At 36.0% G+C, this 23489-nt stretch overlaps 1 protein-coding gene across 7 annotated transcripts in view; it reads left to right on the top strand.

Moving 5' to 3' along the window:
- Positions 1–23489, top strand: part of ATP2C1 (ATPase secretory pathway Ca2+ transporting 1) — a 166398-nt gene that overhangs the window by 102556 nt on the left and 40353 nt on the right. For all 7 annotated transcript variants that reach the window (XM_017862315.1, XM_017862309.1, XM_017862314.1 and 4 more), the window contains 9 exons: positions 1014–1082; positions 2106–2181; positions 5220–5286; positions 9864–9988; positions 10839–10936; positions 13019–13114; positions 13204–13293; positions 15472–15576; positions 21103–21259. In XM_017862315.1, the coding sequence (XP_017717804.1) occupies positions 1014–1082; positions 2106–2181; positions 5220–5286; positions 9864–9988; positions 10839–10936; positions 13019–13114; positions 13204–13293; positions 15472–15576; positions 21103–21259 (883 nt within the window). The remainder of the gene's footprint in view (positions 1–1013; positions 1083–2105; positions 2182–5219; positions 5287–9863; positions 9989–10838; positions 10937–13018; positions 13115–13203; positions 13294–15471; positions 15577–21102; positions 21260–23489) is intronic.

Raw genomic sequence — 23489 nt, 5'->3', positions numbered from 1 at the left:
GTTCCTTTGTTTGAAATTATTTTCTCAATTATTTTTTTTTGCTGATTTTATGTGGAATTTTTCAAATACATGACAAAAGATAAAATTGAACTTAACCCATTACATCTATTTGTGAAACGGGGGAGAATCTGTGTCCCTGAAGAACATTTCCATAGTTCTGCTATTTCACAGATAATGGATAATCCTCATTACCTGTTTCTTTGTAAAGAGAGAAACAGTGGTTTCATGGATGTGTTTATTGTTAGTTAAATAAATTTTTAATGTAGTTGATATGATACTGGCTGTAATAATCTATATATTGTTCACCTGTTGATCGATTTCAAATGCTTCGTATCCTGAATTCTGATACTCCACCAGTGCAAAAGACATCATTCACTAGGGATAAAAAGAAACTATATTAAATGTCTCCTATTGAGTATAATACATATTTGTATTTCAGAAATACTAATATAGGCAAAAAATAGGCCTCAGAATTGAGTCTGCAATACTTTTTGTTTTGAGACGGAGTCTCATTCTGTTGTCCAGTCTGGAGTGCAGTGGCGTGATCTTGACTCTCTGCAACCTTCACCTCCCAGGTTCAAGTGATTCTCATGCCTCAGCCTCCCGTGTAGCAGGGATTACAGGCACATCCCACCACGCCTGGCTAATTTTTTGTATTTTTAGTAGAGATGGCATTTCACCATGTGGGCCAGGCTGATCTCGAACTCCTGACCTCAAGTGATCCACCCCCCGCCCCCTTGGCCACTCAAAAGTACTGGGATTATAGGCGTGAACCGCAGCACCTGGCCAGCAGTACATTTAATGTAATGTTTGTTTCCAGGGTTTAAATCATAAGGGGCAAATGGTTATGACAGTAACACAAAAAAGTAAATTTGCTAAGGAAATCTTACGAGTGTGTATGTTAGACATCTTCACTGTAGGTAAGACTTTGAAAGTTGTTGGATGTGTGTGTGTATGTGTTTTGGTTTACATTTCATCTGGATGTAAATGTATTTTCCTGTTTTTCCCCTTAGGGTGTTGTCATTGGAACAGGAGAAAATTCTGAATTTGGGGAGGTTTTTAAAATGATGCAAGCAGAAGAGGTGAGTACTTAATATGTTAATGATGTATTTGTTCCAAATCTGGAATTCTTCATTGTAAGTAGAGAATATTGGATTACTTTGTATACTTTTGAGAGCAATATTTTATTCAGAATGGAAATCAGTTGTCTCTGTTTAGAAACATAATTGGAAAGCCTGTAATTGAAAAGGTCTAAATTGATGTTGTTAGTATTCTAAAGGATTTTGAGCTTTACTCATTGTTTATAGCAGAAAAAGGCTTTTAACCACTTATTTGTAGATCTTATTATTTTCAGAGATTAGTGTTGTGGTAATTTTAAGGATTAGTAATTAGTATATTTGTACCTTGGAACATGTCTTCTATCAAATTTTTTCAACTTCACATAATTCCAAGTAAGGGTGGCAGGGAAAAGATTGCCAAGTAAAATAACCTACAAAATATTCTTGGCTAAAAGTATTAAAGATGAGTTCATTTTAAATACTTTCTTATTTAAAAGGAAGTTGCATTCTGCAAATGTCATGTTCTCCCCAAATCCTCTGGATTTCTCAGGTAACCTGCCAAAACTCCAGTATGTGATGCAGAGTGGGAACTCATTCCAAGAGGCGTGGTAGTGAAGGGATGAATAGAGAAGAGGGTTAGCAGATGAGGGGGGATTAAAAGACCTGGGTTACTAGCATGTTTGTGGATACAGAAAGGGGAAAATTGGAAAAGTAAGTGAGAGAGCAGCTGATGGTAATGAAGTCCTGCAGTGGTTGGTAGGAGGGAGAACAGATTTTTTCTCAGAAGGAAGCATAGGGAGAATGGACCTTTTCAAATAAACAGGTTTTTAAAAGTAGAGAATTTCTATTCCTCACTGTGTGACCTTGGGCATTGTGTAAAATCTAAGTCTCAGTTTTCTCAGTGAAGGTGCTTATTTATTTACCTTATGGGAGAGTTGGATGGTTAACTTAGGAATTGCTTTGTCAAGCACTTAGCAAGTCCCTGACACTTGATAAAGCTTAGTAAATATGGCTAATTGTGGTGACGCTCTTCTTCAATTTATCAAGGCACCAAAAACCCCTCTGCAGAAGAGCATGGACCTCTTAGGAAAACAACTTTCTTTTTACTCCTTTGGTATAATAGGTAAGAGAAGAGTGAGTATGTGTATATTTTTATTTGAGTTTTCTTTTTTGAATGTGAAGGGTGGTGGTATTCTAGTTTTATTTATTGGCTTTTCTTTTTTTATTAAGTTTAATACTTTTTAAAATTGTAAGACTACTAGTCATTATTCATTTCAACAAAGAAAAAATAGAACTCTGATTCTTGTAATCAGAAAATATTTCTTTAAACATTTGAGTATTTATCTTTCAAAAATGTAATACTGTAGTTTTATGGACTGCTTTTCTATTTTTATTTCACATGTCCTGTCATAAAACTCTTGTCATTAGATTGATGCTCACACAAAACAAATGTAAAGGTTGTAAGTATTCTATTGTTGTGGAAAACATTATCAAAACAGACCTCTTCTAGACATTAGGATTTTTGAGTTTTTTTTTATTATATAAATACTTTCTCCAGTGGGGTATCTTCTGGTAAGATACCTCTCTTTTTTAAGGAATAAATTCTTAGAAATAAAATTTATTTAGTCAAAGGGGATCCATGTACCTTTTAAATTTTTGGCCAGCTTTAAGTGTTGTCATTAACTTCAACTGTAAATAAAAGAGTTCTCATTGTTTGATTTCACAGTTATTAGGGAAACCGAATGCTTTGTCATGTGTGGGTTGATCATTTTTATTTCATTTTATGACCTGCCAGTGATTATTGTCCCTTTTCCTGTGTCTTGAGTCTTAGATTGATAAAAGCTTTTTATATGACTAGATTTTCAGTATTTTTGTTGTATAAGTTATAAGTATTTTTTTCCCATTTAAATTGCCTTTGAGGCATGTAGAATAAACTTGGTAAGAGGGCAATATATGTAATTAACTGTTTATGACTAGTGTTCCATTATTGGATCGCTAAGCATGTGGGAGTTATTTATATCCTACTGCTCAAGGTCATTGCCAAGGTCTGGTTGCAAAAATTCAAAAAATTGCAACCTCAGACACAAATGGGTTAAAACATCCCCTCTTCCTTGAGATTCTGTTATCACCCTCCTATTGATAATCTCTGCAATTAAGTTGGTTTTGTTCTATTCCTAAAGATTTCCCAACCTCATGTTTATAAGAACATTTATTAAAACATTGTTGTATAGTTTTTTATTTTTGACATTTTACTATTTTATTTAAAATTTATTTTAGTACATGACTTAAGGCAGAGTTTTAACTTTTTTACTCAAGTTAATTATCCCATTAATTCTGTAATCCAGTCTTTATTCATGGGGTTGAAGTCACGTTTTTATCACACATTAAGCACTTGCATTAATTTTGAAGCCTTTTCTCCTTTAATTTTCTTACCATGTTAATTATTCCAGCTAACTTAGTATTTCAAAGTCAGTAATACAATTTTTTTTTTTTTTTGAGACGGAGTCTCGCTCTTGTTGCTCAGGCTGAAGTGCAATGACACAATCCCGGCTGACTGCAACCTCTGCCTCCCAGGGTTCAAGCGATTTCCCTGCCTCAGCCTCTCAAGTAGCTGGGATTACAGGTGTGCGCCACCACACCCGGCTAATTTTTTAATTTTATTTTTAATAGACACGGGGTTTTACCACATTGGCCAGGCTGATCTTGAACTCCTGAACTCACGTGATTGCCCACCTCAGCCTCCCAAAGTGCTGGGATTACAGGAGTAATGCAATTTTGAAGCACTATTTCTGTTAATACAATATTAGTTGAAATAACTTCTTAAATAGTAATTCTGTTTATCCATCTATCTTCATTGTAAACATAAAGTAGAAGGGTAGGAAGTTGTCTTAGTTTTTTTTCACTGGTGTGTATGCCCTCATAACTCCTTTCATTTGATTATTGCTCTTTTCTAGAAATTTTATAGTGAATTTGATAAACTGAAGGACATTCTAGCCAATTAAATCTTTGTAGTTTCTATTAGCACTATACCATAAAACCATTTCAAGTTTAGTAATAAATATGTTTCAACTTTATGATTATCTGGTTTTATGTTAGTATATCACATTGGACATAATTTCTCTTGCCAAGGTCAAGAGCTAGATCAGGGGTCAGCAATTTTTTTTTTTGTAAAGGACTAGATAGTAAATATTTTAGTCCATATGGTCTCTGTTGGAAATAGTTTACTTTGCCATTAGCATGAAAACAATCATAGAAAATATGTAAATAAATGAGTGTGGCTGTGTTCCAACAAATTTCATTCACAAAAGCAGACAAGAGACCCACAGATTGTAGTTTACTGACCCCTGGTATAATCCTTTTTACATAATTCCATCATGATAGTGTTTGGGATAGGATCTTAGAAAGTTACTATTTGGATATTCTTTAGCTATACAAAGATGAAAAAAACCTTGTCTTAAATGTTCATATTGATTTACAGTCTTGAGATAGGTTTATTTTATCAAACCTCTGATGAATCTGTTTGGTTTTTCCTTACAAACCTGCTTGTGTGCCCCTTTACCCCTGTTGCTTTCAAAGATAAAAGGTTAAAACAAGGAGTATTGGTTTAATTGATTTTTAAATGTTTGAAATGCCTTGAAAGTAGTAATTTTTAGAAGTTAGTGCAGTCGTAGGTGCTTAACGTAAGGCACATCACTTTTTGAGCCAAGTCCTAAGTGTCCCTTTGTATGTAGTATGGATTTGCTGAGAAGTGTCTGGATATTGTGTTATGGAAAATGAAGTTTTAGGGTTTAATTTTGCACGTTTGATATTACATAGAAGACCTATATGTTTGCTGCCACCTTCTGTTTTTCATTGTATGAAAATACTGGTAATTTTAAAAAAAATAGTAAGATACTATTGCTTTAAGGGATAGATGGGAGCAGTGTCAACCAACAGTAAAACTGTGTGAGCACACGTGTACCTATGTGAGTATGCACAGTATTCACGTTAAGCAGTGTTAACTTTAACCTCCCCTGTTTAATGGATTTTTATAAAATCTTGTAATTGTGATCTGATATGCTTTCCCTTTTATTGTCAAGGGATGTTTTAGATGCCTTCAGCTTGTTCTATTCCTTCTAGGTGATTGTATGTAAAAGGGAAGAATAACTGTTTGTCTTTCAGGAATCATCATGTTGGTTGGCTGGTTACTGGGAAAAGATATCCTGGAAATGTTTACTATTAGTGTAAGGTAAGTTCCAATACTTCATAATTGGAGTCTCTTTTGCCTCTTTTATTTCTCTAATGGACATAGCTTATGTTTTATTATGGAGGTCAGTATTACATGGAGACCATAAGAGTATAATATCGCTACATAAATAGTTCAGAAGTCATATATTAAAATTACCTCCAGAAAAATGAAAATGTATATATATGGTAATGAAGAAAACCCACACTAGATGTCTGGAATTACTAATGCATTATTGCCTTTTTATATATAAATAGACAATTAAGGATTGGCTAATTGAAAATTAGCAGCATGAAAGAGAAAGTTCACAATATAGAAATTGAATAATCAATTTCAGAGGAAAACGAAACATTGAAGAAATGAACACAGATTTAAAAACCAAGTGTTTGTATTTTCGGAGACTTGTGAAGAAACTGCATCCATGAGATAGATGGTTGTAGAAAAGGATCAGAGAATAGAAAGAGTTTTTAGAAATTAAGATTATGAATGCTGAAATTAAAATTCCATTGAAGGGGTGTAATATAAATTCAAAGAGGTTCCTCCCCTAAAAGAGTAAAAGTCTTAGAAAGAATGAGATAAAATGATGAAAAGGAATAATTTCAGAAATACTATTTCTAACTAATTGGAGTTTCAAAAAGATGTAAGGAGAAATTATGTAAGATATGACACACAAATATTTTCTCAAGCTAAGGCAAAATAAGTCTTTATAGATTGAAAGAATTCACTAAATGCCAAGCAGAATGGAAAAAACTTCAACCTTGATACATAATTGTGAAACTAAAGAAAAAATGTCAGGACATCTACAAAGGAAGGGTAACTACGCTGGCATCAGACTTCTCATTAGCAACTGCAGTTTCTACCACGGGGTCTTTTTAGGTTCTTCTAAACATTCCAACTCACAAGACATTCACAGACCACATCTGATACCTGTGCCCTGAACACAGCAGGGTAACTTCAGGCAGCCTTCTAAGAGTCTGCAGCAGTCCATGTAGCAATTCACTCAAGTAAAAGGAGATAAGGTCAACCTTGTGAGTGTGGGATTTACCTTGGGTTAAAATATCTCTATGAGAGACATATTTTGAAACATGTGTTTCCAGATGCCTGCAAGGGACGTGTCTAGTTATAAGAGTTACTACACTTTAGAAACTCAAAGCTATGACTTCCTATAAGATAATTATAACTTTCCTCGTCCAGAGAGGTTTTGTTAGTCCCTTAATTCCTTAATCATAGCAGTGTTACCTAGCAGCATATTTGATATATTATTCTTACCAGGTCACTAGGTGAATAGAACTGGAGTTAATCAAATCCAGAAGGGGAAGATTATTTTATTAGCTCTTCATCCATAGCAACATCAGATTGCATTAGAATATAGTGGAGCAGTGGTAACAGATTACGGGGCAAATGATCATAAATCTGTAAATTAGGCCTAGCCAAAGGATTGGTCCGATTAGTTACAAATAAGTAGGCAAGTAGAACATTCATTTCCTACCCATCCTTGTATGAATTCCAGCAAAACACGGGTGAAGGAAAGTAAGATGATAATAGACATAAGAAAGGGCAAGAATAAGGAAAAGAAATCCTGGTAGACATCTGTTGTAGGCATAGGAAATATTTCAAATATTAGAACAAAAGTCAATGTCTTTCAAAAAGAAAAGTCAAATAGATTACAAGGAATCATGAATGAGAAGTAAAAAGATATTTGTGATATAGTGAAGGAATTTTTTTTTTTTTATTTCTCAAGGGGTGAAAATGCAATTTGAAACTCTTGGTTTAAATTTGTATTTAAAAAAGCCATGGGTTAAATATAAAATAAATTTAAAATAGGGAATAAGTTTGAGATATTAAACACTGACATATTATCCATTGGATCATTTTAGTTTTGAGGATTTGGGGTTTTATTTGCGTTCTTTTGTACAGATTGACATATCATAACTTTTATTTTTTCTTCAAGGTCTTCCAAAGGACAAGAAACTTAAAAATTTTCAAACAGAGTAAAACTCATTCTGTTTTGCAATTCTGTTTTGCAGTATGGATCCACTGGAATCTTTTATAAATATAAGCTACATTATGGGACCTTTAATGATCCTATTTTTCCTCTTGAAGTATGTTACAATTTCTTCACCCTAGGAATTATTTTAACAATTATTTGCAAGAGTGCTGAAGATGACTAAAACAATAAGAAAGCAGAAAAATGATGGAATCATTTAGAAGGTTGATGTAATAAAATAAATCATCACTATTCTCTTATTATTTAGTTTTCTTATTGTGTTTCCTAAAGTATTGCATCATTTAAGAAGGTGTAAAAGAAGTCAAAAGGCACAGTCTTTAGGTTCGTTTGTTATAGCTTTCATTGAACAAAAGTGAGAATTCAAAATTTTTCACTTTCTACTATAATGGCAAAAAGAATAATTGACAGAGAAGACTTTTCACAATGATTAGGCAAATCAGAAGATCAGTGCAAGGAGCCAAGTAGAAGCACTGTAGGCTGTAAGGATGTGGGTGAAATTAATCATACAAGTGAAATCTCAAGACTGAGTCTTTGGATGATGATACTCTAGATCTTCTCAAACTCCTTAGTTTTGATGAGTGAGCAGTCTGTTTTAAGGACAAAAAAGAAAAGGTATTCTCTTCCAGTTAATCATTCTGCAGCAAGGACTCTATCATGCAGTAGTTTTAGCAAGAATCTGGACCATCTCTTTTGCTAAACGAATATATGACCCTATTTCATTCATCTTTTATGATGTTTACCAGCATTGACTTCATACTGTTTTTAAATGGAGAACTGCTGAAGACTGGTATGAATATAAAAGTGATTAAAAGGAAATAGATTATGCAGAAGTAGAAAAATTCATTGGAGTCATCATTGTAATTGGTGTTTATAAATCTAAAATTGAAAATGTTTTGCAGTCATGGACCAAAGAAGGTAGCTGTTCTCTTTTCAACACAATTGGGAACCATCAATGGTTTTAGAAGTGTTGCAATTTGACAGAACAAATGCAAGAAAGAAGAACTAGAATGATAAGCTAAAGCCTGTTAGAAATATGTTTTGAAATCTGAAATCAGTATTTATAAGATAAATATGTTCCAAGTTCACCAAAAACAGTGGATGAGCAGTTAGTTGCATCCAAAAGATGTTACCCATTTCAGGTATAGATGCCTTCAAGCCCAGGAATAGTTTTGGGTTATCGTTAAAATGAAAATTTAGAGTGAAGTTTTTTACAATTTATTTATTCCTCTACAAAGTTTTGCTAAGATGACTTAAATATAAGATTGAAAAGATTCATTGTATCTAGATTGTAAGTGATGATGCCTATTTTTCCTTAATGGAAGCATTTTAAAAGGAAAAAAAAAAAAAAAACAAAAGGATTCCTTTTGAGCTAGGAACATTCTCTTTGAGTAGCCCAAAGGAGAAAAGGAAGTATTAATGATAATACATATTTCTTGACTCTTCAGTGTGTATTGTTTAGCTAATAATATTGTTGCTTATTTGCTTTCAACTTTAAAATCAACCAGTAAATAAAGCATGAAAAAGTCAATTACGGTTATAGAAACAGATGCTAATGTACTAGATTATGCAAAGAGAAGTTGGTAATGGAAATTAGGAAGTAGAAGCAGCAGAGGGAACAGTGGTAGAATGAAGGGTTGGATTGCTTATGTCCTTATTTCTAGCAGAGTCAAGAGGTAGTATTTGGAATGGCACAAAGAAAGACTTGTTATTTTTTAATTATAAAAGACAAGAGTGAAATGATTTTTTAAACTGTGATAAAATACACATATCATAAAAATTTACAGTTTTAAGGAGTTAAGTTGGTGGAGTTAAGTATGGTCACAGTGTTTTACAATTGTTAACTGCTATCTGGATTCAGAACCTTTTCATCATGCCAGAAGAAAACCCTGTACACATTAAGCAGTCGCTCCCCAGTTTCCCTCTTCCCCTAGCCCCTGGCAACCATTCACTAATCTGCTGTCTCTATGGATTTGCCTTTTCTAGATATTTCATATAAATGGAATGATAGAATATGGGACCTTTTGTATATGTCTTTTTTCACTTAGCAAGGTTTTCAAGGTTTATTCATGTTGTAACATGTGTTAGTACTTCATTCCTTTTTGTGGCTAAAGTAATATTCCATTGCATGGATGTCACAATTTTACATTTATCAGTTGATGAATATTTGGCCTGTTTCCATCTTTTGGCTATCGTGAATAGTGTTGCTGTGAACATTCATGTATAACTTTTTGTTTGAACATTTATAGTTATCTGTATTTTATAGATGAGGACAGTAAACTGCAGACCTAGATTAGTAAGTAGCTCAGGATCACACAAGTAAGAGATGGTGAAGCCAGGGATACAAATCCAGGCAATTTGATGTCAGAACCTACATTTTTTAACCACTGTGCTTAACCTGGCAGCTACTAGGTATCCAGTAAATGTTAACTTTCTCTTCCTTTTGAGAAGTTTATTTTTTAGGTATTGACTATATTAATTTTGCATTTTATTAAGCTTTAAGTAACATCCAATTTAAATTTTGCTGTGAGTATTGTTTAACCTATATTTTATACTTTGTATATATTGGTTATAGTTTGGCTGTAGCAGCAATTCCTGAAGGTCTCCCCATTGTGGTCACAGTGACACTAGCTCTTGGTGTTATGAGAATGGTGAAGAAAAGGGCCATTGTGAAAAAACTGCCTATTGTTGAAACTCTGGGTAAGTCTGTGTTAAGAGCATTCTTATGCAATGATGCATAAATTTATGTCAATAGTGAATCATCTCAGAGTTTTACAATTTTTATCTTAGAGATTTGCATAATGATGTTTGGCTTATGGCAAAATTGGATATGGTTTTAACAACCGAAAAGGCAATTAAAATTCCTATCCCTTAGGTAAGGGGCTTGAAGAGAAATCTTTCTACATCATAATGTTCTAATGCTCAAATCATGTTAAGAAAAATCCATACAGCAACTGAAATCTTGGAGTAAAATTAATAGAATTTTTTTCTTGTGACGTGTCAAAGAAGATAATGTATTATTACAGATCCCAAATGTCATACTTGAGTTGAATTTGCCTGTAAGAACAGTAAATTTATAGTAGTTATCTTGCTCTAACAAAACTTTATGTGCAATAGGCTTTGAAACTCCAAAAATGTACTGAATTTAATTTCTAGTTTGTATTTTAATATCTACTCCATATACGAGAAACTGAAATACCTTGAAAAATCCCTACTGAAGAAATTATATGGGTTTATATTTAGGAACTCTCCAAACTTTCTAGCAAAGATGTTATATAAGATCATTACATAAAGCTAATGTGAAGTAACTTTGTAGAAACTAACTGTATGTAAATAAGAAAATGTCAACATCTAATTTTTATTTTTAATTTCAGAAACTGCTTATGCTGAAACAAGCATAATGAGGGAAGTTAATCTAAAATTACCAATGAGTTTGATCTCTATAAAATTCAGAGAAGTAGGACAGGATTCTAGTCTTTGATTTGTTTTTTAAATGAACCTATATTTCTCCTTGATTCTTTTGGTGACTTGTAATGATTTAATTCTTTAGGCTGCTGTAATGTGATTTGTTCAGATAAAACTGGAACACTGACGAAGAATGAAATGACTGTTACTCACATATTTACTTCAGATGGTCTGCATGCTGAGGTACTCTATAGGTTTTTAACAAACAAAAACAGTATCGCTTTAAGAAACTTGATGTTTAACATTCCTAACAGTTCCAGTGTCTTACCTTCAAAAGGGCTGTAAATTAGTAGCGGAGTTATTTTCTCTCTCTGTGATTCTACCAAGTCTTTGTCTCATTTCGCTTGTACACTTGTTCAATCCAAAACTTTGATTCCTCCTTGACATCTCTCTTTCGGTCACCCCTTCATCTATCCATAATTAAATCCTGCCAATTTTGACTTCTAAAGAATTTTCCCAGCCATCTACTTTATAGCCAGCTTCTTTAAGTTACCGCCATTTCTCACCTGCCATTCTGATAAAGCTTTTTGACTGGTCTTTATCCATTCTTGATGCCCTCACTCCGTAAGTAGCTCGAGGGATCCTTTTAGAACCAAATTTTTAGCATGTCACTCCATAAATTAAGATGCTCCAATGGTTTTCCATTGTGATTAGGATCCTGAACTGTGGCCTCTCAAAGTCGTACATGTTCTGTCCCGTATTTTCCCCTCTATCCTTATATGGTACCCTTTGCTTTCTCTGCACTAAATGTACTGGCTTTATAGTTCTTTTGATGTGACACAATTATTCCTACTTTAGGAACTTTGCTGCCTTTCTCACTGTTTAGGATAGTCTAATGCCTCTTCATCCTTTGCACCTTAATTCAACCCAATTCTTCAGAACACCCAGAAGTGGCCCTATGTTATATGTTTTCTTAGCATTTCATACCTCTTAGTCCTTATCTTAGGTAAAATTTTCTGTCCCTTTTCCTCATTATAAGAGAACAGGAACTATATTGCCTAGCACAGAGCCTGCTGCATAATAATAAATACTTGATAAATGCATAAATGAATGAATGAATCATTTTATTTTAACAATTATATATTGATACATTGTCTCTTAAGTGCACATCACTGTGCACTGAAGATGCTTATGGACAAGTCTAATCCTACTCAGTCTCTGCAGGATTTTTGACTGGAATGCTCTTAACACTACTTATGTTGGGTACAGTAATTTAAAATGTATTTATAGCTAATTCTTTGAGAAAAATAAGCATTAGACAAATTGACAGAAGTTGTACTTGGGTTTATTTACGTCCATTTTACATAGGTTTTGAAAAGAGACTCGATATTTATGGTGTTAGATTTGGTCAAAGATCCCCCATGCTGTGTTGGTGAATGTGCCCTTTCTGGATGGTTCAGAAGGGTCATTGGGATTACATGTGCTTATATGATCCAGATATGGAAGGTAGAATATTAGTTTTTCTTTTAAGGTCATGCTATATGTAATGCATTAATCATTTGTTAATTGTTTACCTCTAAATTATGTCATGAAACATTTTTTATTTATTTTTATTTTTAATAGACATGGATCTTGCTTTGTTGCCCAGGCTGGTCTTGAACTCCTGGGCTAAAGTGATTCTTCTGCCCCGGCCTCCCAAGTGTTAGGATTACAGATGTGAGCTACCACACCTGGCCACTAAATTGTATGATTTTTATTGTGAAATTTCCTTTTGTTTGGCTTGGTTTGTTCTAGACATCTGATATAAATACCTGGTTTGTCTCTACCTCTGATTTTTAAAATTGGTGTGTAATATGCTGTGTTAAAGTGATTTGTAAGTGCTAGCATATATCTCAATGTCTCCAGGCCTGCATGTTTGCAGAAAGAATACTTTGAATACTACTTTTGTCAAAGTCACAGGTTTGTGTTATATGTTACATGTGGTAATGGATTTGAGTTCTTTGCAAACTGTAGTATGCTATATAAGTGTAATGTCATATAAGTTTAAGTTTATGTATATTTTCATAGCTTATTCTTTTGATAGTATATTGTAAGTAGAAAACAATGTCTTTTTAGATTAATAATTTTGATGAGATTTAGAATCTATATTTCTTTACTAAATGTCCTTTTTAAAGACAAGTTTTAATACTTTTCTAGATAAACACTTTAACAGTGTCATTATAAATAAAATGAACAGAACTCAGTATAGTTTTTGGGTTTTATAGGTCTTGTCACCAGCACGTGTTTGTAGTGTTTGTATTATTGATCCCACTTTGTGACCTTTAGGTTACTGGAGTTGGCTATAATCAATTTGGGGAAGTGATTGTTGATGGTGATGTTGTTCATGGATTCTATAACCCAGCTGTTAGCAGAATTGTTGAGGTAAATACTTTGTTTTCCAAGACGGTGACTTTCTTCATAATAACTTAAGACACAGTGATAGGTTCATAGTTTATGTGTATTTTTCTTAGGCGGGCTGTGTGTGCAATGATGCTGTAATTAGAAACAATACTCTAATGGGGAAGCCAACAGAAGGAGCCTTAATTGCTCTTGCAATGAAGGTATGTACCTAAATTTCTCTTCTTTGACATATGAGACACTACCCTCACAACAGAACGCAGTGTCATCAATTTCAGTATTACTGGTTTTTAGGTATTGAGTGAAAAAAACTCATACTATTACATTGTTTTTACTATCTTTTGGGTATCAGTTTTACTCCTGTAAATATAAAGTATAGAGGTTTTTCACTATAACTTTATTGTTCACATGCAAGTTACAAACTAATGAACAGTCGTTGATTTCTTATGAAGAAATGTTCCTGTCCTCCACAATATTGAGATCTGCATGTGAAATACTTCATAAATGTGTGTAATTGCTGATAAATACTAACTTTTGAATGAATAAAAGGCAACATTCTTTAGTATTTCTATGTAAAGATAATAACACAGTCATGAGAGAACAGCTTTCTTTTCCCAGTCTTTCCTTTCTGTCCTTTGTTAATTTTTCAAAATGATTGTAAAGTTATAATTTGTTTTGGGCAGAAGAAGTCTCAGTTAACTTTTCATCTGTCCCAATCTGTCTCCTTATCCCCTAAGTCCTATATTTGATTCAGTGAGAAACCTAGTAAGTACAGGCTGTCACTCACAACAAAAATCACTATTCCTACCTCAAGAGTATTCAAAGGAAATTTTGATACTTGTGTAAAGCAAGAGGCTTCTAAATGAGGTTGCTTGAAATGAGAGACAGTATAGAATTACAGGTTATTATAACATATTTAATGAAATAAAATTTACAGTTTTAGAATATATAGTTTCCTTGGCAGAAAAGCACATTTCTGTATCATTTGGTCTCCTTACAACTAAAATAGTATAGTACTCAAAGCATGAATTAGTTATCAAGTATTTCCTGTGTTATGCTTATAAAGATATTAGTTTCTTTGAGAGATAAAGAGTATGAACCTATCTTTTTATGGGCAGAGAGACCTCACATTTTAGGTAAGGAATTTATACTGACATTCTTGAGACAAAAGGCAATCCAAGACAGCAGACACTGAAATCTTAAACATTAAGTTACATATAAGAACAATGCAAATTCAGAGCTGGGATATGAGGGCTTTGAAGGACAGGAAGGGTTTAGATAAGGTAAGCTAGGGAATGAACTAAAGTAGAAGTAGAGAGGAGTAAAAGAGCATAGAGTGGGTTGTGGCTAATGAATTGGCCAAACTGGATAAAATGAAATGTATTTGTGTGACCAGGAGGATTTTTTTTTTTTTTAAGACGGAGTCTCGCTCTGTCGCCCACGCTGGCGTGCAGTGGCACCATCTCTGCTCACTGCAGGCTCTGCCTCCCGGGTTCACGCCATTCTCCTGCCTCAGCCTCCCGAGCAGCTGGGACTACAGGCGCCCGCCACCACGCCCGGCTAATTTTTTGTATTTTTTAGTAGAGACGGGGTTTCACCGTGTTAGCCAGGATGGTCTCAATCTCCTGACTTCAGAATCCGCCCACCTCGGCCTCCCAGAGTGCTGGGATTACAGTCATGAGCCACCACGCCCGGCCGACCAGGAGGATTTTTATAGACACTGTATGTGGTGGGTTTCTGGAGAACCTTTAAGGCCAAGAAGAAGAGCCTGAACATGTTTCAATAGAAAATAGAAAGCAATACATGGTAGAATTTTGAGTATTTAAGCATTTTTTGATATTTGGAAGATATTTTTTGTTATTTTTGATATTTGCATATTTGATACTGATGCAAAGGTGATTGGGAGGGAAAACAATAATATGACTGGTAGTATTCAGGATATAAAGTGGTGGAGGGTAAGGGACTAGGATGATAACAAGTGAGACATTTGAGTCCCTAAGAAGTGAGAGATTTAATCTGAAACTTCTATTGATTATAAAAATACATGCTCAGAATTGATTGGGTAGTTTTATTTATTTATATCCTGCTTCCTTTCAGAATTTGAGCTGGTAGAGAGATTAATATAGTGGGTGTGGGAGGTTTAGTCAGCGTACAATCCAGAAAACCTGCCTTAGACTCTATCTACATACCTGGGCTTTCATGTTGAAAATGTATACTGATGTGTAGGGAAGTACAGTATATATAGATGGAGCATTTATTCTTTCACCGTTAACTGAAAAATAATCCAGCCAACCTAGCTACAAGTTGTGATCCTTGTTCTTTGTTAAAGGAAAAAATAATCACATATAGGTGAGAATTAACTTTCTTTTTGTGCTATACAGATGGGTCTTGATGGACTTCAACAAGACTACATCAGAAAAACTGAATACCCTTTTAGCTCTGAGCAAAAGTGGATGGCTGTTAAGTGTGTACACCGAACACAGCAGGTATCCATCTGTTTAAAGAATACGTATTTCCTATTTAGCTTAGATGACTAGTTTTTCATTTACCATCCACCTTTGGGTTTAAATAGTCATTGTACATAATAAAGACTTGTTGCTTGAAAGTACGTGTAATTAATAGTACACTCATCTCTTACTGTTTGTGTTCTCTTTGATAGTCTTTCCTTATAGAATCCATGCATAGATATATTCATGGAGTTGTTGCTGTGTGAGCAAACAGCTTAAATGAGTTGTAGCCTAGTCTCAGTCTCCTAAAGCTTGTGACATCTGGTTTTTTCAGAATTTTTTCAGTTCTTCATGGCAGTTCCTTATAAGGTCTTTGCAGACTGTGTTTCAATCTGTGTTCTTTCACTGAAGGAATGTCTTATCTTCAGAACAAATGAAACCACCTTACTTTTTGAAAAGTAGTTTGCAAATGTATGTAATTCATGTTGATTACTCCAGCTTACAAGCTGACAAAATGACATACCAATATTTTAAGCTGCCACCTTATTCCTGGGTGCTTTAGAAATTTTTCCAGTTAGTGTAATAAGAGTTCTGAATTATCTACAGTGTATATCACTCATAGTTGCTATTACCAGCTTGATGTTTAAACTGAACTTTAAAAAATATTGAAGCTTAGGCTGGATGCGGTAGCTCACGCCTGTAATCCCAGCACTTTGGGAGGCCAAGGCTGGTGGATCACCTGAGGTCAGGAGTTTGAGACCAGCCTGACCAATATGGTGAAACCCAGTCTCTACTAAAAATACAGAAATTAACCAGGTGTGGTGATGTGTGCCTGTAGTCCCAGCTACTCAGGAGGCTGAGACAGGGGAATTGTTAGAATCCAGGAGGCGGAGGTTGCAGTGAGCCGAGATCGCCCCACTACACTCCAGCCTGGGCGACAGAGTGAGACTCTGTCTAAATAAATACACACACACACACACACACACACACCCACACACACACACCCTTAAACTTTCCTTCACTCTGTTGCCTAGGTTGAGTGCAGTGGCATGACCTTGGCTCACTGCAACTTCAACCTCACGAGCACAAGTGATCTTCCCACCTCAGCTTCCCAAGTAGCTGGGACTGTAAGCACGTGCCACCATACCTGGCTAATTTTGCTTATTTTTTGTAGAGATGGGGTCTCATTATGTTACCTAGGCTGGTCTTGAAGCCCTGGACTGACATGATCCTCCTACCTCGGCCTCCCAGAGTGCTGGGATTACAGGCGTGAGCCACTACGCCTGGACTTATTTGTTATTTTTATAGTTCCTTTGACAGGAATGACTAGTTGGTTATATGTTTTTACCTATGAGCAAACACATGATTTTTGCATATGATACCTATGATTACATCTCTGTAGAAAACAGGAATGAAGGGATCTCCCTTCATTCATATAAGTGGAAACATACTGGTTTTAAAAGGAAGGCCAAGTTGGTTAACACTGAACTTTGAATTGAAGTCTTCCAGGACCTATGTTCATGAGGGCCAAAAAAAAGATTTCCGTCTGTTCTTTAAAGGAACTTTTATAAACTTAGGTGAAAGAAGACAATTGGAAATAAAACTACGAAAATAAAATGCTTTACACTTTAAACCTTTTAATGTAAAGCTTTCAGAAATTGCATTAAACTTAAGCGATTTTCAGCTGATGGCCCTTAACCATATAGTTACATGGCAAGAATATGCATATGACTTTTTTTGATAGGTCTGTTTCACTACATTTTATAAACCATCGCTCAGTACTTGAAGATAGTGTGGCTCATGTAATGTTTAATAATTTTACTTTTCAGCAACTTTTAATGTTATCTTACCAAAGTTTTACATTGGAAGACTAAATCTTCTTAGTTGTGGGAGTGGGGGACAGAAAGTAGCAGGATATGTTTGGAAACATTTGATTCTTCTTCTCATTTGCTCACCTGAAGAGTTCCTCTTGCAAAACAAAACCAACCGGTGAAATGAACGAACAAAACCCCAACCCACAGATGTGACTCAGGATCTGTAAGAAGTCAGCCTGACACAGATAGGGAAACTTACCAATTTAAAAGTAACTTCAGTGGCTAGTTTGCTTTTAAAGGACTTTCACTTGAACATGACTATATATATTTACTATCTCCCTGAAACCCATGAAAATCACTAACAAGGAATAAAAGATACAAACTCAGGAAGTATAGGGAAGATTCAAAGGTGCCAGGTACCTTTGGAGGCAGGGAGTAAGGCATAAGGCTAAAAATAGTAGAGATATTTGAAATTCTGAATAAGGAACCAACAGAACTCCCCCAAGTACCTTTGCTGCTGCTTTAGGCCAGATGGTTAGCCTTCCTTTACCCCTGTGGAACACCAGAAATCTGGGGATAAGAGTAGAGGGTAGGAATAAGCCTTAAGACTGAAAACAGTGATTAAGAAGATGTCATTGTCCTGAAGGGTAAAGCCCTAGTTCTTAACACCACTTGTCTCTTAGAATACATGAAGGCTGGCATCTCCCTACTCTCATTCCCTAAGTAAGAAGATTCAAGAGTTTTAGAAAAGCTGCCTGGTCTCGTAAGGCAGTGGTCCCCAGCCTTTTTGGCACCAGGGACTGGTTTCCTGGAACTCTTCCACACACAGGGAATGGTTTTGCAATGACACTGGTCCACCTCAGATCCTCAGACATTAGATTCTCATAAGGAGTGCACACCTAGATCCTTTGCATGTGTAGTTCACAATACAGTTCATGCTCCTATGAGAATCTCATGCCCTGGCTAACCTGACAGGAGATGGATGCTCAGGCAGTAGTGCTCGCTTGCCTGCAGCCCAATTCTTCTTTGTGGCTGGGTTCCTAACACACCACGGACTGTACTGGTCCACTGCCTGGGAGTTGGGGAGCCCTGTCATAAGGGGCACCTCTGAGCTAAACTATTTGTTCATTGGAAGCACTTACCTACTCCTGGACTTCATCTCATCACCCTACAAGAAGGCTTACCAGTTGATCCTTAGCTCTGCCAGTGCTCATGGAGCTTCTAGTCTTTTAATTTCTTCACTCTTAAAAACAAGTAACAGGGAGGGATTACTAGATACTTGGAGAAAATCTTTAGTATGAAAGCCAAAGACCAAACCAACAGAGAAAGGGGTCTTAGAGAAAGGTAATGACAGATGCTAAAGAAAATTTCCAAAAAACATAAAAAAGATGAAATAACTTTCAATGAAATATTTATCAAATAAAGTCAAGAAATGTATCAAAGTAGAGCAAAGTCAAAGACGTGTACAGCATAAAAGGTAAGAAAAATAAAAATAAATACAGAAGATCCAGTAATGACCCCGTGGTGGTTATAGGAAGGGTAATAGGAATAGGTTAATAAGAAGAAAGAACAGAAAATGAGAAGATTTCATCAACTAATGTTGGAAACTTTTCCAGAACGAAAAGACTTTGGCATCTTAGAATAAAGTGGCCCACCAACTGCTCAGCACAATACCTGTGTTAAAGCAGGGTGGGGTGACGGATAAACACAAGATCCATAATTAAGAAATTTGAGAACACTTGGAGAGAGAGAATTTGAAGAACTTCTAGAGAGCTTTAAGCAAAGGGGAGATCATATAAAAGGGCTTAGGAACTAAAGTATGGTACTCTGCCACTTAGCCCAGTGGGGTACACTCCAAGACTCCTAGTGGATGCCTGAAACCATGAATAGTATTGAACCTTATATATACCATGTTTTTTTCATTCCAGTAACATAGATGGCTACTAAGTGATTAATGGGCAGGGAGCATATGCAGTGTGGATATGTTGGACAAAGGGATGATGTCCTTGGCAGGACAGAGTGGGATTTCATCACCATACTCAGAATGTTGTATAATTGGAAACTTATGAATTATTTATTTTTGGAATTTTCTATTTAATATTTTTGGACTGCTGCTAAGTAACAGAAACTGCAGGAAATTAAAATCTGGATAAGGGAGCACTACTTTAATTTCTTTATACTTTTCAGTGAAAACATTGACACTGTAGGCTGGAAGATAATAGAGCAAAGCCTTCAAAATGAGAGGAAATTTATCCCTAGCTAAACTTACAAATGTGAGGATAGAAGAAAAATGTGTCCTACACCACACACCCTTTCTTAGAAAGATATTGGTGGATTAAAAAAACAAAAGAAAAGCGAGACTTAAAGACTTAAAGTTCAGTGAGGATAGAGGTAGAGCATTGTTCCTAGATACCAGTGGTACAGCAGGCCTAGAAATCAGCCAATTAGAAATGGAAAGAAGAGTGAAGGAAGGCGGTCTCCAGTAATAATATAGAGGTAATAGCTTATCTGCTTCTTTGTTGTTGTGAAAAAATACCATGAGAAGGGTTTTATATTACATTGAAGAGTTTAGGAAGAATGAATGATAGGTATACAGAAAACAAAGCAAATTAAAGAGGTTATTAACGTTCTAAAAGACGAAACTTGAACAGGAAAAGAAGTATCCTATTTGAGCTATCAATCAGGATAGGCCATGAAAACAACATCATGCTCTCCTGCTGCTTACCTGTCCCCAAATATCTGCTCATTTTAGTTATTTGGGAACTCAGGCAGATGGAAGCTCCATTTTAATGTGAGCACACATTGTCACAGCAGGGGTAGAAGAATAGGAAATTATGCACCGGCACCTACATTTCCATTTGGAAGTGACACAAGTACTCATGTTTATTGGCTAAAGCAAGTCATGCCTGACTTTCGAAGTGAGGAGGGCAATAGGGAAATACACTCCTACCTACCAGGAGAGCTAGGATATTTGTGAATTGCTGTAGTCATTACTACACTTGTCTTAGCAGCAAGAAGTCTTGATGTAAACAAAATACTGGCAGATTTTGCTTTAACTATATCATAAAGATGGGGGCGGGGAATAGGTAGTGGGAATGGGGAAATCAACATCTGTCACAATAGACAGTGTATAAAATTGACACCTGAAGAAGGAGCAGTATAAACATGTTAAAAACATGAGGGTAAATATCAGAGAAAACAGCTAAGAGTGTTAAAATTATTTTGCTTCCATGGAGTAGGACTAGGGGTGAGAAGGGTTGGACAGGAAGCTGCAGTATTTCGTTATAAGCTTTATAAGCTTATTTACCATGATAAAAAAATAAAAGAAAAAGTCTGATAATACCCATAAATACACCGTGATTGGGAGAATTAAATGGTGTTTTAGGTAGATAGGGAGATGTAGATGTATATAGTAGCTAATAGAGAACTTGAACCATTGTGAACTGTTATTTCTCTACCATTTCCTGTTATGTTGCAATGAGCCTCTTTCCACATTCAGAGTGCCAAATTTGGGGCTTGGTATATAGCATTGCCTTTAATGTGTGGGATGGTGGGATAGATGTTTTCTATAAAAGATACAGAAAGCTCCATACAGGAATATTTAATCTTCAGAGTTCAGGTGGCAGTCAAAACCTTAGGCTTGAGTAGCTTCTCTGGGAATTATGAGAAATGAATGCCACTTAATTTTGGAGTCCAATGGAAGGTATGTACAAGTTGAAATTAAACTTGTGTTTGGTACATTTTTTCTTAGGACAGACCAGAGATTTGTTTTATGAAAGGTGCTTATGAACAAGTAATTAAGTACTGTACTACATACCAGAGCAAAGGGCAGACTTTGACACTTACTCAGCAGCAGAGAGATGTGTACCAACAAGAGAAGGCACGCATGGGCTCAGCGGGACTCAGAGGTAAGGCTATTTCAGCATAGTCCCCTGGGGTGGAAAGGTAGCGCCTTTTTTTAATTGCAAATGAATTCATGCTTCACATCTCAGCTGTCCAACTCTTCCAGGCTTTGTAGAACCCTTGCTGGTATTGAGGTGTTGTGTTTTAGTTAGTTAATTGGCCCTCAAAAGATGGAAATTTGAGAATGTGGCAAAATATGAATCACTGGTTCTTTTAGATCTCCAGAGGTCTCTGAGTAGTTGTTAGAAATTTTATTTTAAACAAGTTTATCTTGTGAGAAGGGAAATGGATCAGGGTAAAATGGTGTTACTCTCTTTTTATCATTTTGTCTTAAAGACAAAAATAATTTTCTAAAAATTGAGTCTGAAGCCTCTAATATATCCCTTAAGGTGATTGCTAACTTGATCTGTTACTGTTCACCAGGGAGGTAAAGAAGTCCCCAGATAACTGCTTACTTATATGCTGCTAACTGAGCAGTGATGGGGAGAGGGTCTGCTGGACACACACACATCAGGCCACCTCTCCTAGGGATGTCATGTGTAAGACTAGGGGGTTGGTGGTTGGTGTCCTAACCTGATTCTTACCTTCTGGATAGTCATCTGGCTTCTGCAGAATATATATAGTTATGTAGTCTCAGAGCACTTGGAAGAGTTGGCTTCCTTAATTTTATTATTTTAATGAAATAGGAGTCTAAGCACTACAATTTCTGGGAGGAAGAAAAACAAGTTATGTGAGAAATGTTTTTATTTGTTGTTCACTTAAGCAAAAGCTTTTTTTTGAGTTTTAAACATTTGCATGCTTTTATAGGGCTTCTGTTCTTAAACTAAGTTTGGAAAGGTGCTCTTATCAGCAGAGAACACTGCTCCCAGCCTGCTGCCATTGCTTTATGCCCTTCTCTCTGAACCTTCTGTGCCAGCCACTAGGCTGCTGAACCAAGATCACTCTTCATACGCCTGCCCCCAGAGCTTGGTGCATCTCATCTGGGATACGGGCTGTATTGTGACTATCTTAACACTTCATCCCCTGTCTCCAAGGAAATGGGAGGCAGAGACTCGTGGCTGAGAAGTTATTTTGCAAATGGATATTTTGGATGGAAAAAAATTTAAAGGAAAACAACTTTTCCTTCCCCCTTTTAATGTAAGAGGCTTTGATGGCAGGTTCTAGAGTTTCTGGGGTTTCATCCCAAAGGCCTGAGTCTGTAACATTCTCTGGATCCCCCCACCTCAGTCCTCAAGCTTTCTGGACCCCTGAAGCCAAGGCAGATTCTTTCTCTCAGCATCAGTTCTGGGGCAGGAGGAACCTCTTTTCTGGTTTACTTGGGCCTGACCCAGGGTCTCTGAAACCACAGGGTTTTGATATGTTTTTATCAAGCCAAATGTACAAATGCTAACTGACACTCTGGAGAATTGAGCACAGGGGTTGCCCTCATACATTGCTCCCTTCTGAACAGTTGGCAGACCAAACTGTTTGGTGGCCCCAGCTGCTGGAAACTGAGATACTCTGGCTCAGGGTAGTGCTTTGTTCCCTTTACACTCCTCAACTTTCCACCTCAGCTAGGGAAAGAGAATGACAGTTAAGGCTTGGCCCAGGATTACAATCCTTAGAGCAAGTGGGAGTTTCAGAGACTTAAGGGGCACTGCAGGGAGGCTTTGCTGCCACAAAATTAGGGTTTTGATTGCTAAAGCCTGTGTATGAAGGGGCAGTGGCAGCTCCACTGAGCCAATCCTGGGAAGACTGGTGCAGAGGGCCTGTTACTCCCCTGATTCATCTCCTTCTTGATTGCTGACATCTGGGGCTTTGACCCTTTCTTTTTAAATTTACTTTTGCTAAGATGCACTTACTTATTTTTTAAAAAGACTGTTGGTGGACAAAATGTAAACCCATTTCTCTACTCTTTTGAACTTCTGGGATGTAATCACTTCGAGTTTGTTGGCTTTGTTTCCAGCTATTAATACAGCATTAAAAGAGTGGAGAAAAAAAGGTAGGGAACTCTTAGCAGCACTTAGCAAGAGGTTTTAAAGTGGCATGCATTTAGAGTACTTAAAGAGGTTTTGAAGGTCTAGTGTATGCTCCCTCTTTTTCTTAGTTTCTGGAACAGAGTTTTCCTACCTCGTTATAATGACTAACTCTTTTCATATGAAGGATTGTGGAGGTTTGTGTATGTGTGTTTTGTATTGTAACATTATGAAGTAGACCAGAGTTGGTAGAGGGGAAATTTTTTGTTGCACAGGGTTT

The sequence above is a fragment of the Rhinopithecus bieti genome, unplaced genomic scaffold (assembly GCF_001698545.2).
Source record: "Rhinopithecus bieti isolate Rb0 unplaced genomic scaffold, ASM169854v2 scaffold_62793, whole genome shotgun sequence".
Classification (NCBI taxonomy): Eukaryota; Metazoa; Chordata; class Mammalia; order Primates; family Cercopithecidae; genus Rhinopithecus; species Rhinopithecus bieti.
The sequence above is the reverse complement of the archived record's forward strand: the minus strand, read 5'-3'. Positions and strand labels throughout refer to the sequence as shown.